This window comes from Mesoplodon densirostris, chromosome 4 (genome assembly GCF_025265405.1).
Source record: "Mesoplodon densirostris isolate mMesDen1 chromosome 4, mMesDen1 primary haplotype, whole genome shotgun sequence".
Classification (NCBI taxonomy): domain Eukaryota; kingdom Metazoa; phylum Chordata; class Mammalia; order Artiodactyla; family Ziphiidae; genus Mesoplodon; species Mesoplodon densirostris.
The window spans coordinates 180,813,201-180,832,008 of NC_082664.1; the positions used below are offsets into that span (position 1 = coordinate 180,813,201).

Consider the following 18,808-nt stretch of genomic DNA (forward strand, 5'->3'; position numbering starts at 1 on the left):
ATTTAACACAACATGAGATAGCTTTTAAACTATGGCTGGGTATTTTAATATATTTTATCTAAAAAGCAGGTAGGATGAAAAGCAAGCCTACAGTTACAATTCATTTTAAAAAGGCCGTCCACTTACATTGGCCTCCATGGGTGATGTTTGGTCACTTCTGCAGTTTGGGTGATTTCAGGTTTGATGGTGAAGTGGTCTTGTTTCGTCTTGACCTAGTCACCGTTGCTTGGTCTGGGGAAGGTGTTCTGTGGAGTTGCTTCTGTTCAGAGGGAGAACACCAAGGCTTCGCTGTGAGTGCCTGGCCACTTCCCAGCTCTCACAAGATGGTTTTCTCACCAATCACGTCTCTAAGAAATTGTACGTATTCCATTAGATGATAAAAGGTACCCAAATTGTGCAATCATCTCATTTTTAATCTAGAGTTTAAAAAAATTCATTTTAGTTTTTAGTTTAAAATATGACAGAAGAAAAAACGTCAACATAGTGAAGGGAGACTGTCATTGGGAGTAGTCCAGAATTCATTTGAAAGAGGGTTGATTTACCAAATAGTAAACAGAAGAAGTCAGGTAAAACCCCCAGCTCCATTCCTGGCACTTGATAAATAAGTTATAGTTCCCAGACCCTGAATTCTGAAGGAACTCAATAACGGAAAACGTGTTTTATAACCAAATTAAATACCGCTTATTTTATTCCTTTTGTTAAATCCACTTATTTTAACATTAAAAATGACTTGCATTCTTTACAAATTAAAACAAAGACCCCAAATGAAAATATGTTCCAGACATCTTCAGGCAACTCCTTTTCTTTATACTCTGCTAAATCCATAAAGGAAAAGTATTTTAAACACACAAGATATAGTCTCAAAGTGCCCCCCTCTCCACCCGCCGGCTACTTCCTCTGTGAAGTACAGTCTCTTGATTCCTGGTGGAACAGCCGGCAGCCTTTTCTGTTTCCTCAGCAACCATGGCATCAATCACATGGCCTGACAACAGTTTTTGGTTCAAAAAAAGAAAAAAAAAAAAAAGGAAAACGTTTGGAACTTTCATTTCTAAGGATCCTTCTCCTACGTGCTTTTGCATTTTACAAATTTTGCAATGAAAAAGCCTATACAATCCTTATTTGCGAGCCAAATCATGTCTTCTATCCTGGCGTCTCTGAGAGAACCAGTGTCACTGTCCTGTGACGGCACCACACAGGGATCGAATCGCTGCAGCCGCTTCAGTTGTTCAGATGACAGGCCAGCTCCCAGCATCCCTTCTCCTCCAACCTGTGGGTCCTGCTCGGGGAGACAAATAAACACAAACATCCTCGCGTTGGGAAGTTTGCCTGTGTACCATTTACGTAAAAGGACAAACTGAGCTGTAACTACCACCAATTCCAGAAACAGAAAAATGAGTAAATACCTTTTATCTTTGTGAAATGGACCTGCTGCTTTTCCGGGTAGTAAAGTGGGAGGGTGGTAACATGCAGCCACTTGATGACTGAGTCCCTAGGATGGCCCTTGTGCTTATCAAGGCCCACGGCATGCAGGAGACCTGGGCTCCACACTTAGAAGCACGTGGATTCACATCACAGCTCTGCCACAGCTTAACTGTGTGACTTTAGGAAAGTAACTTACCTTACCCGCTTCCTCATCTACGAAACAGGTGAAATACTCTGATCTGAGGCTTAAATAAGTAAGGTGGTATCGGGTCTGGCACAGAGTGGGCACTTAGCAAGTGGAACATTATTATCAGATGAAAACCCAGCTTTATTTGTCAGACTCCCCAAAACTGACAGGAGTTTCTTGGGCATCTGAAGATGCCTCTCTCTGGCCCATACCTACTGGATGATAAAAGTTCTCTTTTTTTGTTGTTGTTTTTAAATGTACTAGAATATTAAAAGAGATGAGAAAACTAAGGCTGCCTTGATTAGTTTAGAGGAATACATAAGGAACTGAGTGATCCGTGCAAACCACTACTACAAAAGATGCATAAGCCTAACTTACGTCACCATTTCACAAATGCTTGTGTTACTGAAGACAGATTTTCTTAGGTTTATATCTGAAAACCTATTGTTTATTAACCCATGTGTGTGTCGGGGGGGGAGTTCCATCTCTTTTAGGTATATACTGAGTGTATATGTATATACACACACATCAAATTCAAGCGAATTCTCAAGTCTTCTTTTCATCTCCAATGCACTTATCTTAATTTCTGAGTCCAGAAACCATCTCTGGGTTGCCTTCTGTCTATATATTCCAATTACTTACTAGAATTCTGTACTGGAACAACTGACATTAGATGTTCAGTTTATCTGAATAAATGTGAGCATTACCACAGATTTAAACCTAATCTCAAACATCATGGGCTAAAAAGTCTAGTCATAAATATAGTTTTAATAAAAACCAGAACAGAAAGACAGTGCTAGGTAAAATAAAGTACAAGAAACCTTTTTAAATGTTCCCCATCTTATATAAGAATCCAGAAGGAAGCAATAATCCTGAACCATTTTCCCCCCTTGGCTAGTCTTTTGATATCCCAGTTATTAATGCCTCCCTGGGCTTTGCTGAGATATGAGAAAACTGCTCAAAAATTATAGGACTGAGGGGTGGAGGAAGGGTTTTAGAAACAAAATTGTGAGTAACATGAACAAGAGCCACAAGTCAAATAAACATGTAACAGAAATCCCCCTGAGCTCTGTGGCATTTTAACACAACTATAGAGAGTGAAGGCCTGGAAAAACTGGGTCAGGATGTGAAAATCCTCTAGGGGCTGTGTGGAACAGCTCTCACTAGAGAAACCTTGTGTACCGCAAGATTTGTTTCAGAAGTTTTACTTGACACGTCTCTTCGTATCACTCTCTGCGTTTATCAACATGCTTAAGTTTCCACGACTTACCGGATCACCCAGAGACAACGGCAATGGCCCTCACCTGGCGCTGAAGCTGAAGGTGAGGAAATGTCTTGAGGGCCCAGGCGACCTGTTCTTCATTTTCTGCTAGGGTGACAGTGCACGTGCTATACACCAGCACGCCCCCCGGCTTCAGCAGCTCAGCTGCCTAAAGACAGGTGTGATCGGATGATGAGTATTGCAAGAGCAAGTGAACATTTTAAATACAATGTATATAAACGTATACATGACATACATCTGTAAGTGAAACGATTCTCACAGGACATCTACTGCATGAAGATGCAAAAGACCTCAGATTTCTGGAAGGGCCAGAAAACCTCCACGTAACCAGGCAGGACAAAAGAAAAAAGAAAAAAGAAAAAAAGAGAGAGAGAGAAAGGAATCAGGACTGGACCTGCACCCGAGAGGGAGCTGTGCAGAAGGAAAGTTTCCTGCACCCTGGCAAGTCCCCTTATCGGCGGGAGGACCAGCCTGGATGGAAGGGGAGCTTTGGGGCCCCAGAGAAGAACGCAGCAACCAGTCAGCGGAAGGCAAAACGGACAGTGAGCTGCACAGGCGGTCTGTACCGCTGCCCTACGCTCCGCAGCCTGAGACACTCAACTGCCGGTATGGGGAGGTGGGGCGCTGGGTGCTGAAGCTTGGGCTTCAGAGACAGTCCCAGGGAGAGGCCCGGGGTTGGCTGTGTGATGACACCTTGAAGAGGCTGGAGAATGCCAACTGAGGCTGCACTCAGAAGAAGCCTGGGCCCATGAGAGAGGGCAAGGCACCACTGTTGGGGGGGGGGCACGCCAGGGGAGGGGTGGGAAAACTACAGGAGCATCTTTCCCTACACGCGCTCCAAGGCAACACGACACGGCCTACACAAGCTCTGGGGGCGGGCACGAGCCGACACTGCCATCATGGGCTCCAGAGGCAGGCACAGGCCACTACCACCAAGAGACCCACGAGTGGGCTCCTGTTGCCAACCCCCACCGCTATCCCCGGGAGCACGCAGGGCGCTGCTACCACTGGGAGACATGGGAGAGGGTGCCAACGGCTGCCCCAGCCGTACTGGGAGCATGCACAGGCCACCGCACCTGCACACCCCGTATCAAGTGGATAACGGCCAGCACACACTGAGGAAAGAGGCAGCAAGCATCCAGACTAAAAGCAGCCCTTGATTCCGGACAAGATGGCAGAGTAGAAGGACCTGACCTCACCTCCTCTCACAAAAACACCAAGATCACATCTAAATGCTAAACCACCATCAACAAAAACAGATCGGAACCTACCAAAAAAGACAGTTTGTTACAATATATCCACAGACAAAGAAGAAGCCACAACAAGACAGTAGGAGGGACGCTTTCACAATATAAGCAAATCCCATATCCGCCGGGTGGGCAACCCCAAAAATGGAAAATAATTACAGCGCAAGGTTCTCCCACAAGAGTTAAAGTTCTGAGCCCCTGGTCAGGCTCCCCAGCCTGAGGGTCTGGCACAAGAGGAGGAACCTCCAGAGCATTTGGCTTTGAAGACTAGCAGGGCTTAAGTGCAGGACCTCCCTAGGACGAGGGGAAACAAAGGCTCCAGTCTTGGAGGGCGCACACAAGATTTCACATGCACTGGGACCCAGCACAAAGCAGTGACTCCGTAGACACCTGGGCTAGACCTACCTGTGGGTTTTGGAGGGTCTCCTGGGAAGGCAGGGGTTGACTGTGGCTCACTACGGGAGCAAGGTCACTGGTGGCAGAGGTCCCAGGGAATACTGATTGGCCTGAGTTCTCCAGGAGGTCGCCATTTTGGCACCAAGACCAAGCCCTACCCAACAACCTACAGGCTCCAGTGCTAGAACACCTCAGACCATACAACTAGTGGGACAGGAACACAGCCCCAACCATCAGCAGACAGGCTGCCTAAAGCCATACTGAGCTCACAGCCACATCTAAACACACCACTTGACATGAACCTGCCCACCAGAGGGATGAGACCCAGCTCCACCCACCAGTGGGCAGGCACCTCCCACCAGGAAGCCTGCATAAGCCCCAGGACCAACCTCACCCACCAGGGGGCAGACACCAGGAGCAAGAGGAGCTACAGTCCTGCAGCCTAAGAAACGGAGACACAAACACATACAGTCAGAGAAAATGAGATGGCAGAGAAATATGTTCCAGAATAAGGAACAAGATAAAAACCAAAAAGAAAAACTAAGTGAAGTGGAGACAGGCAATCTACCTGAGAAAGAATTTACAGTAACAATAGTAGAGATGATCCAAGATCTCGGAAAAAGAACGGAGGCACAGACCAAGAAGACAGAAGAAATGTTTAACAAAGAGCTAGAAGACTTACAGGACAAACAGAGATGAACAATACAATAACTGCAATGAAAAATACACTAGAAGGAATCAATAAAAGAAAAAATGAGGCAGAAGAACAAATAAGTGAGCTGGAAGACAGTGGTAGAAATCACTGCCACAGAACAGAATAAAGAAAAAAGAATGAAAGGAAATTAGGACAATTTCAGAGACCTCTGGGCCAACATTAAATGAACCAACATTCACATTACAGGGGTCTGAGAAGGAGAAGAGAGAGGGAAAGGGCCTGAGAAAATATGTGAAGAGATTATAGCCAAAAACTTCCCTGACGTGAGAAAGGAAACACTCACTCAAGTCCAGGAAGCGCTGAGAGTCCCATACAAGATTAACCCAAGGAGGAACATGCCAAGACACACATTAATCAAACTGACAAAAATTAAAGACAATGAAAAAATATTAAAAGGAACAAATAACATAAAAAGGAATCCCCATAAGGTTATCAGCAGATTTTTCAGCAGAAACTCTGCAAGTCAGAAGGGAGAGGCACAATATATTTAAAGTGATGAAAGGGAAAAACCTACTACAATACTTCACGCAGCAATGCCCTCATTCAGATAGAACATTCAGATTTGATGGAGAAATCAAAAGCTTCAGAGACAAGCAACAGCTAAGAGAATTCAGCACCACCAGACCAGCTTTACAACAAATGCCAAAGGAAATTCTCTAGACAGAAAAGAAAAGGCCACAAGTAGAAATAAGAAAATTACAAATGGAAAAGCTCACTGGTAAAGGCAAACATAAAGTAACGGTAGGAAATCATCCACACACAAATATGATATCCAAACCAGCAATCGTGAGGACAGCAGAAATGCAGGATATTGGAAATGTACTGGAAATTAAGAGACCAGCAACTTAAAACAACCTTGTATATATATAAACTGCTGTATCAGAAACTCACGGGAACCACAAACCAAAAATCTACAATAGACACACAAAAAAAGAAAAAGCAATCCAAACACAACACTAAAGATAGCCATCAAATCACAAGAGAACAAAAGAGGAAGGCAAGAAAAAAGATCTACAAAAACAAATCCAAAACAATTAACAAAAATGGCAACAAGAACACATTATCGGGCCTCCCTGGTGGCGCAGTGGTTGAGAGTCCGCCTGCCGATGCAGGGGATACGGGTTCGTGCCCCGGTCTGGGAGGATCCCATGTGCCGCGGAGCGGCTGGGCCCGTGAGCCATGGCCGCTGGGCCTGCGCATCCGGAGCCTGTGCTCCGCAACGGGGGAGGCCACAACAGTGAGAGGCCCGCATACCACAAAAAAAAAAAAAAAAAAAAAAAAAAAAAAAGAACACATTATCGATAATTACCTTAAATGTAAATGGATTAAATGCTCCAACCAAAAGACACAGACTGGCTGAATGGATACAAAAACAAGACCGATATATATACTGTCTACAAGAGAACCACCTCAGATCTAAGGACATATACAGACTGAAAGTGAGAGGATGGAAAAAGGTATTCCATGTAAATGGAAATCAAAAGAAAGCTATAGTAGCATACTCAGACAAAATAGACTTTAAAATAAAGACTGTTACAAGAGACAAAGAAGGACACTACATAATGATCAAGGGATCAATCCAAGAAGAAGATATAACAACTGTAAATATATATGCATCCAACATAGGAGCACCTCAATATATAAGGCAAATGTTAACAGCTATAAAAGGAGAAATTGACAATAACACAATAATAGTGGGGGACTTTAACACCCCACATTCATCAATAGACAGATCATCCAGAAAGAAAGTCAATAAAGAAACACAGGCCTTAAATGACACATTAGACCAGATAAACTTAATTCACATATATATAGAACATTCTAACCGAAAGCAGCAGAATACACATTCTTCTCAAGTGCACATGGAACATTCTCCAGGATAGATCATATCTTGGGCCACAAATCAAGCCTCAGTAAATTTAAGAAAGTTGATATCATATCAAGCATGTTTTCCGACAACAACGCTATGAGATTAGAAATCAATTACAGGGAAAAAACTGTAAGAAACACGAACACATGGAAGCTAAACAATATGTTACTAAAACATCAATGGTCACAGAAGAAATCAAACAGGAAATCAAAAGCTATCTGGAGACAAATGACAATGAAAACACGACGATCTATAACCTATGGGATACAGCAAAAGCAGTTTTAAGAGGGAAGTTTACAGCAATACAGTCTTACCTCAGGAAACAAGAAAAATCTCAAATAAACAACTAACTTTACACCTAAAGCAACTAGAGAAAGAATAAATAAAACTCAAAATTAGCAGAAGGAAAGAAACCATAAATATCAGAGCAGAAATAAATGAAACAGATAAAGAAAACAATAGAAAAGATCAATGAAACTAAAAGCTGGTTCTTTGAAAAGTAAAATTGATAACCCTTTAGCCAGACTCATCAAGAAAAAGAGGGAGAAGGCTCAAGTTCATAAAATTAAAAAGGAAAAAGGAAAAGTTACAATGGACACCACAGAAATACAAAGAGTCATAAGAGACTACTATGAACACATATATGCCAATAAAATGGAAAACCTAGAAGAAATGGACAAATTCTTAGAAAGGTACAATTTCCCAAGACTGAACCAGGAAGAAAGAAAATATGAACAGACCAATCACAAGTACTGAAATTAAAACTGTGATTAAAAATCTTCCAACAAACAAAAGTCCAGGATCAGATGGCTTCACTGGTGAACCTTATCAAACGTTTACAGGAGAGTTAACACCTATCCTCTGAAACTCTTCCGAAAAACTGCAGAGGAAGAAACACTCCGAAACTCATTCAATGAGGCCACCATCACTCCGACACCAATATTTGTATGGAGTCACAAATGACCCCGAATAGCAGAAGCAATCTTGATAAAGAAAAATGGAGCTGGAGGAATCAGACAACCAGACTTCAGAATACAATACAAAGCTACAGTCATCAGAACGGTATGGTACTGGCACAAAAACAGACTCATAGATCAATGGAAGAGGATAGAAAGGCCAGAAATAAACCCCACATCTATGGAAAATTAATCTATGACAAAGGAGGCAAGAATACACTATGGAGAAAACACAGTCTCTTCAATAGTGGTGCTGGGAAAACTGGACAGCTACATGTAAAAGAACGAAATTAGAACATTCTCTAACACCATACACAAAAATAAACTCAAAATGGATCAAAGACCTAAATGTAAGGCCAGACACTATAAAACTCTTAGAGGAAAACATAGGCAGAACAGTGTTTGATATAAATCACAGGAATATCTTTGTGGACCCACCTCCTACAGTAATGAAAATAAAAATAAAAATAAACAAATGGGACCTAATTAAACTTAAAAGATTTTGCACAGCAAAGGAAACCATCAACAAATCGAAAAGAGGACCCACAAAATGGGAGAAAATATTTGCAAACAAGGTGACCGACAAGGGATTAATCTCCAAAATATACAAACAGCTCATGCAGCTCTGTCAAAAACACAAACAACCCAATCAAAAAATGGGCAGAAGATCTAAACAGACACTTCTCCAAAGAAGACATTCAGATGGCCAAAAAGCACATGAAAAGATGCTCAACTTCACTAATTATCAGAGAAATGCAAATCAAGACTACAATGAGGTACCACCTCACACCAGGCAGAATGGCCATCATCAAAAAGCCTACAAACAATAAATGCTGGAGAGGGTGTGGAGAAGAGGGAACCCTCTTGCACTGTTGGTGGGAATGTAAATTGATACAGCCACTATGGAGAACAGTATGGAGGTTCCTTAAAAAACTAAAAATAGAGTTGCCATATGATCCAGCAATCCAACTCCTGGGCATATATCTAGACAAAACCATAATTAGAAAAGATAGATGCACCCCAATGTTCACGGCAGCACTATTTACAATAGCCAGAACATGAAAACAACCTAAATGTCTATCAACAGATGAGTGGATAAAGAAGATGTGGTGCATATATACAATGGAATATGACTCAGCCATAAAAAAGAATGAAATAATGCCATTTGCAGCAACATGGATGGACCTAGAGATTATCATACTAAGTGAAATAAGCCAAAGACAAAAATCATATGATACCACTTATAAGTGAAATCTAAAAAAATGATACAAATGAACTTATTTACAGAACAGAAACAGACTCACAGACAAAAACAAACTTATGATTACCAAAGGGGAAAGGTGGCAGGGAGGGATAAATTAGGAGTTTGAAATTAACATATATACACTACCATATATATAAATAGATAACCAACAAGGACCTACTGTATAGCACAGGGAACTCTACTCAATATTCTGTAATAACCTATACATGGGAAAAGAATCTGAAGAAGAATGGATATATGTATATGTGTAAATGAATCACTTTGCTGCACACTTGAAACTAACACAACATTGTAAATAAACTATACTCCAATATAAAATAAAAATTTCAAAACAAAAAAAGATACACGCACCCCAGTGTTCACAGCAGCACCATTTACAATAGCCAAGACATGGAAGCCACCTAAATGTCCATCGACAGAGGAATGGATAAAGAAGGTGTGGTATATATGTACAATGGAATATTACTCGGCCATAAAAAAAGAATGAAATAATGCCATTTGCAGCAACATGGATGGACCTAGGGACTATCATACTAAGTGAAGTCAAGTCAGACAGAGAAAGACTAATAGCACATAATATCACTTACATGTGGAAGCTAAAAAAAATGATACAAATGAACTTATTTACAAAACGGAAATAGACTCACAGACACAGAAAACATAGTTATGATTATCAAAGGGAATAACAGTATGGGGGAGAGATAAACTAGAAGTTTGGGATTAACACACATACACTACTATGTATAAAATAGATAACCAACGAGGACCTACTGTGTAGCACAGGAAACTCTATTCAGTATTTTATAACCTATATAGGAAAAAAGTCTGAAAAAGAATGGATATATGTATAACTGAATCACTTTGCTGTATACCTGAAACTAACACAACATTGTAAATCAACTATACTCCAAAACAATTTATTTAAAAAAAAAAAAAAAAAGACTCATGGGTAGGATTTATAAAGGAGAAAAGGACCATGATTCCTTTATATTATTCATGGTTTATTTTTTAAATGGGAAGAGTAAGTCAGGCTTGTTGTAACACACAACATGTATAAATGTGTACAAAATAAAGATGTATAAAGAAAAAAATATACATGTATGATACCTTTTTCAAGTTTCTGGGATAAATAAGTGATGGTCTGTATGACCAGGACTCTCTCTTTAATTAGAGTGTTCCAGGCCAGATGCATTTCATTATCTTGGAGCTGTTTTAGTCCATCTGGACCGAGACTTTCCCAAACATGATCATTCAGTTTCACGGCTTTAGATACCATTTTTATACTGAAGACTCACCAATTTACATTTTTAGGTGAGACTCCTTTTTGAATTCTGTACCCATATGTTCAACTGCACTCTCAATATTTTTACCCTCAGATGTGACACGTCCCAAACTGAACTCCTACCTTCTTCCTCTGAAACCTCCTGGAGCCGGATTCCCGTCCTCCCCGGGGCGCAGGCCCCAACCTCAGATTATCCTTCATGCCTCTTGTTCTCGCATCCCCAGTCATCAAGCAAATGCCATCAGCTCTACTTTCAAAATATATCCAGAGATTGGCTACTTCTCACCAACTTCCACTGCTATCATTCTGCTCCAAGTTTCGTGATTTTTTGCCTGGATTATCAAACAGTTTCCTACCTGCTTCATTCCCTGCCCTCCTACCATCTATTCTCAACACAGCAGCCAGATCGGTGCTTTTAAAACTGTCTCTTCTCAGCTCAAAACCCTTCCATGGTGAGTTCCCTGGTGGCCTAGTGGTTAGGATCCCCGGGGCTTTCAGTGCTGCAGCCCAGGCTCAATCCCTGGCCAGGGAACTGAGATCCCACAAGCCGCATGGCACAGCCAAACAACAAAACAAAACAAGAAAACCCTTCCAACATTCCCGTCATCCCTTGGAGTCAGAGCCCACGTCCTCAGAGTGGCCTTCGAGGCCCTGCGTACAGCAGGCCCCACGCGGCCGTCCCTTCTCGTGTGCCTGGCGTGCCCTGCTTGAGCAGCACCGCCTGCCTCTGCTGTTCTGGAACGTGCACGGCGCGCCCCCACCTCAGGGCCCCTGCACCGGCCCAGACAGCTCTGCACCTTCCCTGCAGCGCTCACTCCCTCCTCACCACCCTCATCTTTGTTTCTATTTCAGCGTCTCAGCAGCGCCCTCCCTGCCCAGCCCAGGTACAATCTTCAACTGTTCCAATCAGGCGCTCCCATCCCCCTTCCTCTCTAAAGTTCGCTTCACTGGGTCACTGCCTTGGAACACAAGAAATCTCTAACTCAACTAGCTGTTTATTTTCCTCCCCAGTTAGAACAGAAACCCCATGTCAAAGGTCAGGGGTTGGCTAGCATGTCACCGGCACCTAGAGTTGTGTGTTACATATAGGAGGTGCCCAATGAGTATCTGTCCAGGAAATAAGGTGTAATATGAAAATGAACTTGTCCCAAATAACTAGTTTCTCTTTTCAAATCCCCAGATTTTTAAAAAAATGTTAATGAAAATCTTAAAAAAAAAAACCATATAGTATGCTTTCTTAACCCTAGTACACTGATCAAAATTTAAACTTTGCTACTGGGTGCCAGCTGCTGTTCTAAGCACATTACACAGCTTTTCTCAACAAATCTTATAACTGCCATGAGAACGGTAGCCCCATCAGGGGGAGTCACCCTACCCACTTCTCCCATAAGGAAACCCAGGTACCTAGAGTAACTTATGTGGAGGCACTGGGTCCAGTCTCAACCCCTGCCCTCACCCTGTGGCACACCCACTGGATTCTACACTCTCTCTTGCACACGGTCAGCTGCTCCTTGTCACTGAGACCAACACATCTCCTCCCAGTCGCCTCTTAAAATGTCTTTTTGCTATGAGCTAAAAAGAACAAAAAGCCATGTCTCTTAAAACAGGATCCTAATTTTACCGTCACATCAAACTGGGTTGCAGCTATAAGCAAAGCTTCTTTTTTTGCTGCTTGCTGTTTTAACTTCCAGGATGTGTTCTCTGAAGACCCTATACAATAAAAGTTTAAACAATCCACTCTTAATGCCACTTTTGTGTAGGAAAGGAGACACCAGGAGTGCTGAAAAGAAATGTACTGAAAGACAGCTTCAGAGATGGAATCATCAGAGCATACCCACTGTTGCTGCAGCTTGTGTATTTATAATTAGAGAACTGAGAGGACATGGTGGGGTCACCTCTGATCCAATGCTGTCTACATCCTATGAAATCATGTTGGCAAGACTGACAGAAATTCTCACATGTTCTATCTGGGCTTCTTCTGAAGCATCCTGTAGACCAGTTAGATTTGCTACATTTTTACTGTCCTTCCATATCTGACACTGGATGTTGTCACTTCCCAATCTTATGAACGTGTTTGCCTCTATTGGATTTCCCACTTTTAATTCACTAAGATGATCCAAGAACCCTATAAAAAAGTAATTTATTTTATACCCAAATGTTTTACATCAATTAGCAACTATGTTAACAACCCCCCCCCCTTTATTTTTGGCCATGCCGTGCGGCGTGCGGGATCTTAAGTTCCCCGACCAGGGACTGAACCTGGGCCCCCTGCAGTGGAAGCGCGGAGTCCTAACCACTGGACCACCAGGGAAGTCCCAACCACGCTCTATTTTTAAGACAGAGCAGAATGTTTGAAATTCCTTCAATGTCTCAGAGAAGAAATTCTACTATTGCCTGAGATGAAAGAGTGAGTCAACATAAAGGAAAACCATGTCTCTGGTGTTCTGTGTGTGTGTGGTACAGTGTATATAAAATTTACCATTTTAACCATTTTTAAGTGTACAATTCAATGGCATTAAGTACAGTCACACTGTTTACAACCATCACCATTATCCCATCTCCTGAACTTCTTCATCATCCCATGAAACGGGAACTCCCCATTCGCTCTCCTGTCCCTCCAGCCACTGGCAACCTCTATTCTACTTTCCGTCTCCATGAATTTGCCTATTCTTGATACTCATATAAACGGAATCACACACCATTTGGTCCTTTTGTGTCTGGCTTATATAACTTAGCATAATGTGTTCAAAATTCATCCATGTTGTAGCGTGTATCAGAATTTCATTCCTTTTCAAGGCTAGGTAATATTCCATTGTACATACATACCACATTTTACTTATCCCTTCATCTGCTGATGGATACCTGGCTTTTTTCCACATTTTGGTTACTGTGAATAATGCTGCTATGAATACTGCTCTCAGTCTTTAAAAGATTAAGCTAGTAAAGGTCACCTTTCTTCCACAGCAAAAGGTTATCACATACCACAGTGAAGAGTTTTCGCTGTAATGGTTGATATGATGTCATTTCCTTCAAAGTCCAAGTACAAGCCATGTTTGGTCTCTGTCCCATTCCACTGCAGGGAGCATCCAGGAGAATTCGGTCAAAAGATTCTGGTAAGAATGGAGGTTCTCCTATAAAGAGAATTATAAACATTATTTGCTCTCTGCCCTGTTAGGACAGAAAATTCTTGAAACAGATGCAATCATCGGAATTTAACATCATAATCTAGAATGGAAAGTAATGCATAACAATTCCATCAGGTAGCTGGTTAAGCTAACTGACTTACAGGTAAAAGAGGTTAAAGATGTGATTATTATAGGATTAACTGATATAGCTAGCGCAAGCCAAGGCCTAATCAAACAAAACCCGTACCCCCAATGTCAGAAGCCACACTTCATCAGAGCTAGGACATGAAATTAACTCTAGTCATTCTAAGAGCTGGTATTTTTCTTAGTAAATCTTACTGCAGACAGCCCCAGAAAAAGAGACTACCTTTTAGGTTCTAGGCAAACATCCTGGTTCTATGGTTCCTCGGCCTCCTTGCTTCTGTGGCCATCAGCAAGGCTATGCTCTAGAATGAGTCTACATAGCCCCGAATCCAATCTTCCACAGGTTTCCCTCTGCATTTGCTTACATAACTTTCTCCACTCCAGCTTCTCATCCACTTAGGGTTACTGGAGAAAATCATGAAACCAAGCGGGTCTGCTCATATATTTATAGTATCTAACTGTAGGCAAGATATTACTGCAGACTGCTTTCATGCAAAGCTAGCTGATCTCCTACGGTGCCCACAGCAGCGTTCTGGGTCTCACCCCAAGACAACCTGCTTTTCTGACTGCAAAACTGTGAGACACAAGCTCTTATCAATTTAACTCATCTCCACCCACAACCATCCTTGCTTTCTTATCCACTGCCTCCAAAGAAATATCCTTCCAAAGTAAGCAATTATTTTTAAGGGTTTTAATAATACTGATAAAATCCTGTAGAAAGAGTATACGCAATTTACACTTCCAGTGTCATGACTGTACTTTCCCCAAAATCCTCATCAAAGTTGATAATTATGTTATTGACCGTTTGTATTTTTTTGTTTAGATGGTCACATCGTCTTTGCTGGTTTTCTACTGAGACTTGTCTTTTTTGTATTGATTAGAAGAGCTCTTTGTACATCAAAAATAGTGATCTCACCTTTCTTAACTATTTTACAAATATTTCCCACTATTTGCCATCTGCCACAGGTTTTTTTTTTACATACATAAATGTTGAGTATTAAATTTATCTTCCTTCTTCTGAGTTCTAGCTTTGCTTTCATGCTTTAAAATCTTCCCCATTATGAAGTCAAATAAATGTTCATCTATACCTGCTTCTAGTTACTTTCCATTTAATTCTTGACAGTAAACTTTAATCCATCCTAAAGTTACTTTTGTGTATAAACCTTTCCCCCAGCCCTCCAAACAAAAAAATCATCTTAGAGCTATTTATTAATTTACTTTTCCCTCTAGGTTTGCAATGCTAATTTTATCATATATGAAATTTTAGTATACATTTGAACCTATTTCAAGGACTATCTGTTCTGCTCCAAATATGCTAGTTATTAAGCTATATTCTTCTGAGCTCCAAGTTTACCCACCTCTACTCTGCTGTGTGATGCTGAGGGGGGAACTCTGTGAACTACAATTCTCCTTTGCCTGTTGGCTTCAAGATTCACCAACAGGAGGCAGAGAAGCGACGGGGGTGGGAAGAGGATGAAAGATAAAAGGGGTAGAGAACAGGACTTGGTCCTTCCTGATGGCTTGCTGTTTCTGTCAAAACAATCCCAGTAACAGCCCTTCGCCTTGACAGGTACTGTTTCCAGCTTTTTCCCTTAAGTATCAGTATGAAGTGGACAGAGCCCTCTCTCTCAAGCTGTAAGTCTCAGCTCACTGCAGTCACCTGCTCTGGACCCTGAGTAGCACAGCAGCTAGGTAAAACCCCCTTCCTTAGAGCTCTGAATCCCAGCTCCAGGGAGCTTTGCCCCTAAACTTCTGGAGCGCCCAGAAATAAATCCGCACACTTATAGTCAATTAATCTATGACAAGGGAAGCAAAAGTACACAATGGGGGAAAAGACAGTCTTCAATAAGAGATTTGGGGAAAACTGGACAACTATATGCAAAAGAATGAAGTTAGAACATTTTCTCACACAGTATATAAAAATAAGATCAAAATGGACAAAAGTCCTAAATGTAAGACCAGAAACCATATACCAACTAGAAGAAAACACAGGCAGCACACTCCTTTACAGAAGCCTTAGCAATTCTGTTTCACCTCAGGCAAGGAAAACAAAAGCAAAAATAAACAACTGGCACCTAATCAAACCTAAAAGCTTTTGCACAGTGAAAGAAACCACCAACAAAACCAAAAGACAATCTATAGAATGGTAGCAAATGATCTGCCTGATAAGGGTCAATATCATATCCAAAGTATATAATGAACTCACAAAACTCAATATCAAAAAAACAAAACCACCCGATTAAAAAATGGGCAGAGAACCTGAAGAGGCATTTTTCCAAAGGAGACATGCAGATGGCCAACAGGCCCATGAAAAGACGCCCAACAGCACTAATCATCAGGTAAATGCAAATCAAAGCCACAGGTCATCAAAAAGACAAGAGATGAGAGGCATTGATGAGGGTGTGGAGAAAAGGGGAGCCTCCTGCACTGCTGGTGGGAATGTAAACTGGTGCAACCACTATGGAAAACAGTGTGGAGGCTCCTCAGAAAATTAAAAACAGAACTACTACTAATGAAAAGAACAAAGAGGCAGAAGACCAACAAGGAAACAGAACACTTCAACATCATAAACCAACTAGACCTCACAGAAAACACTATGTAACAGCAGAACGCATATTCCTCTCCAGTGCACGTGGAGACAAATCACATGCAAGGCCATAAGACGAAGCTGAGTAAATCCGAAAAAGGTTAAACTCATACAACGTTTCTTCTCCCACCAAAATGGAATGAAAACAGAAGTTAGTAACAGAAAGAAATCTGGAAAATTCCAAGTATGTGGAAATTTAAAAGCATGCTCTTAAATAACCGTGGGTCAAAGAAATCACAGGTAAATCCTAAAATGCTGTGACGTGAACGAAAACAAAACAATGTACCAAATCTTATGGGAAGTAGTGAAATAGTGCTTAGATGACATTTACAGCTGTAAATATCTACATTAAAAAGAAAAGTCACAGGACTTCCCTGGTGGTGCAGTGGTTAAGAATCCACCGGACAATGCAGGGGACATGGGTTCAAGTCCTGGTCCAGGAAGATCCTGCATGCCATGGAGCAACTAAGCCCATGCGCCACAACTACTAAGCCTGCGCTCTAGAGCCCACGTACTGCAACTACTGAGCCCGTGTGCCACAACTACTGAAGCCCACATGCCTAGAGCCCATGCTCTGCAACAAGAAGCTACTGCAATGAGAAGCCTGCACACCGCAATGGAGAGTAGCCCCCGCTCGCCGCAACTAGAGAAAGTCTGCACAGCGACGAAGACCCAACACAGCCAAAAATAAAAAGATAAATTTATTTTAAAAAAATAAGAAGAAAAAGGAAAAGTCTCAAAGTAATAACCTAGGTTTCCATTCTTAAGACACTGAAAAAAGATGAGCAAACTAAAAATGAAGCAGAGGAAGAAAATAAAAATAGAAATTAGAAGAAAATAAAAATTAGAGCAGAGAGGCTCCCCCGAGGCCAGGGCCGCAGTCACTTCAGTTTGGCCTGCGGCTCTCAGGGGTAAAAGGGGCTCCAGGGCTTCCCTGGTGGCGCAGTGGTTGAGAGTCTGCCTGCTGATGCAGGGGACATGGGTTCGTGCCCCGGTTCGGGAGGATCCCACATGCTGTGGAGCGGCTGGGCCCGTGAGCCATGGCCGCTGAGCCTGCGCGTCCGGAGGCTGTGCTCCTGCAACGGGAGAGGCCACAACAGTAAGAGGCCCGTGTACTGCAAAAAAAAAAAAAAAAAAAAAAAAAAAGGGGGCTCCAAAAGTGTGTCTCCAACCCCAGTGCCAATCACCCCACACCACAATCGTTGTGGGGAAGAGAAAAGAGGAGTGAAGAAGGGTGCATTTTCCCTCTCACCTCAAAGCTCAGCTAGGGAAACCGTGGAGGCCTGACCAGTGGGCTCAAGGCCCTACTGGAAACTGGTTCTCAGCTTGAGAGATGAGGAAACAAGAACCAGTAACAAGCACTTTTGTTTCTTCAATTTTTGAGGGGTGTTGAGACAAGATGGCAGAATAGATCTTTAGCCAGACTCGTCAAGAAAAAAGGGAGAGGGCTCAGATCAATAAACTTAGAAATGAAAAAGGAGAAGTTGCAATGGACACCACAGAAATATAAAGGATCGTAAGAGACTACTACAATCAACTATATGCCAATAAAATGGACAAACTAGAAGAAATGGACAAACTTAGAAAAACACAATCTCCCAAGACTGAACCAGGAAGAAATAGAAAATATGAACAGACCAATCACAAGCACTGAAATTGAAACTGTGATTGAAACCTCCCAACAAACAAAAGTCAAGGGGCTTCCCTGGGGGTGCAATGGTTGACAATCTGCCTGCCAATTCAGGGGACGTGGGTTCGAGCCCTGGTGCAGGAAGATCCCACATGCCGCGGAGCAACTAAGCCCATGCACCACAACTACTGAGCCTGCACTCTAGAGCCTGCAAGCCACAACTACTGAACCCGCGTGCTGCAACTACTGAAGCCCGCTCACCGCAACTAGAGAAAGCCCACACACAGCAACGCAGACCTAATGCAGCCAAAAATAAATAAATAGATAAATAAATAAATAAATCTATTTTATTTATTAAAAAAAAAAAAAAAAAGTAGCAGACCAGATGGATTCACAGGCAAATTCTATCAAACATTTACAGAAGAGTTAACACCTATCCTTCTGGAACTATTGCAAAAAACTGCAGAGGAAGGAATACTCCCAAGCTCATTCTATGAGGCCACCATCACCCTGATACTAAAAGCAGACAAAGATACCACCAAAAAAAAAAAAAATTACAGACCAATATCACTGATGAACATAGATGCAAAAATCCTCAACAAATATACTAGCAAACCAAATCCAACAATACATTAAAAGGATCACACACCATGACCAAAAAGGATTTATCCCGGGGATGCAAGTATTCTTCAACATCTGTA

At 41.9% G+C, this 18,808-nt stretch overlaps 1 protein-coding gene across 3 annotated transcripts in view; it reads right to left on the reverse strand.

The window, feature by feature from the left end:
• Nucleotides 1-685: 685 nt before the first annotated feature.
• Nucleotides 686-18,808, reverse strand: part of NSUN6 (NOP2/Sun RNA methyltransferase 6) — a 73,951-nt gene continuing 55,828 nt past the window's right edge. For 2 of the 3 annotated variants that reach the window (XM_060095504.1, XM_060095506.1), the window contains exons 9-11: nt 13,604-13,752; nt 2,914-3,039; nt 686-1,276 (exon numbers count right to left, since the gene is read on the reverse strand). In XM_060095504.1, the coding sequence (XP_059951487.1) occupies nt 1,064-1,276; nt 2,914-3,039; nt 13,604-13,752 (488 nt within the window). In that variant the 3' untranslated portion in view covers nt 686-1,063. Of the gene's footprint in view, nt 1,277-2,879; nt 3,040-13,603; nt 13,753-18,808 lie in introns of all 3 variants that reach the window. The other variant, XM_060095505.1, reaches the window with a different exon arrangement.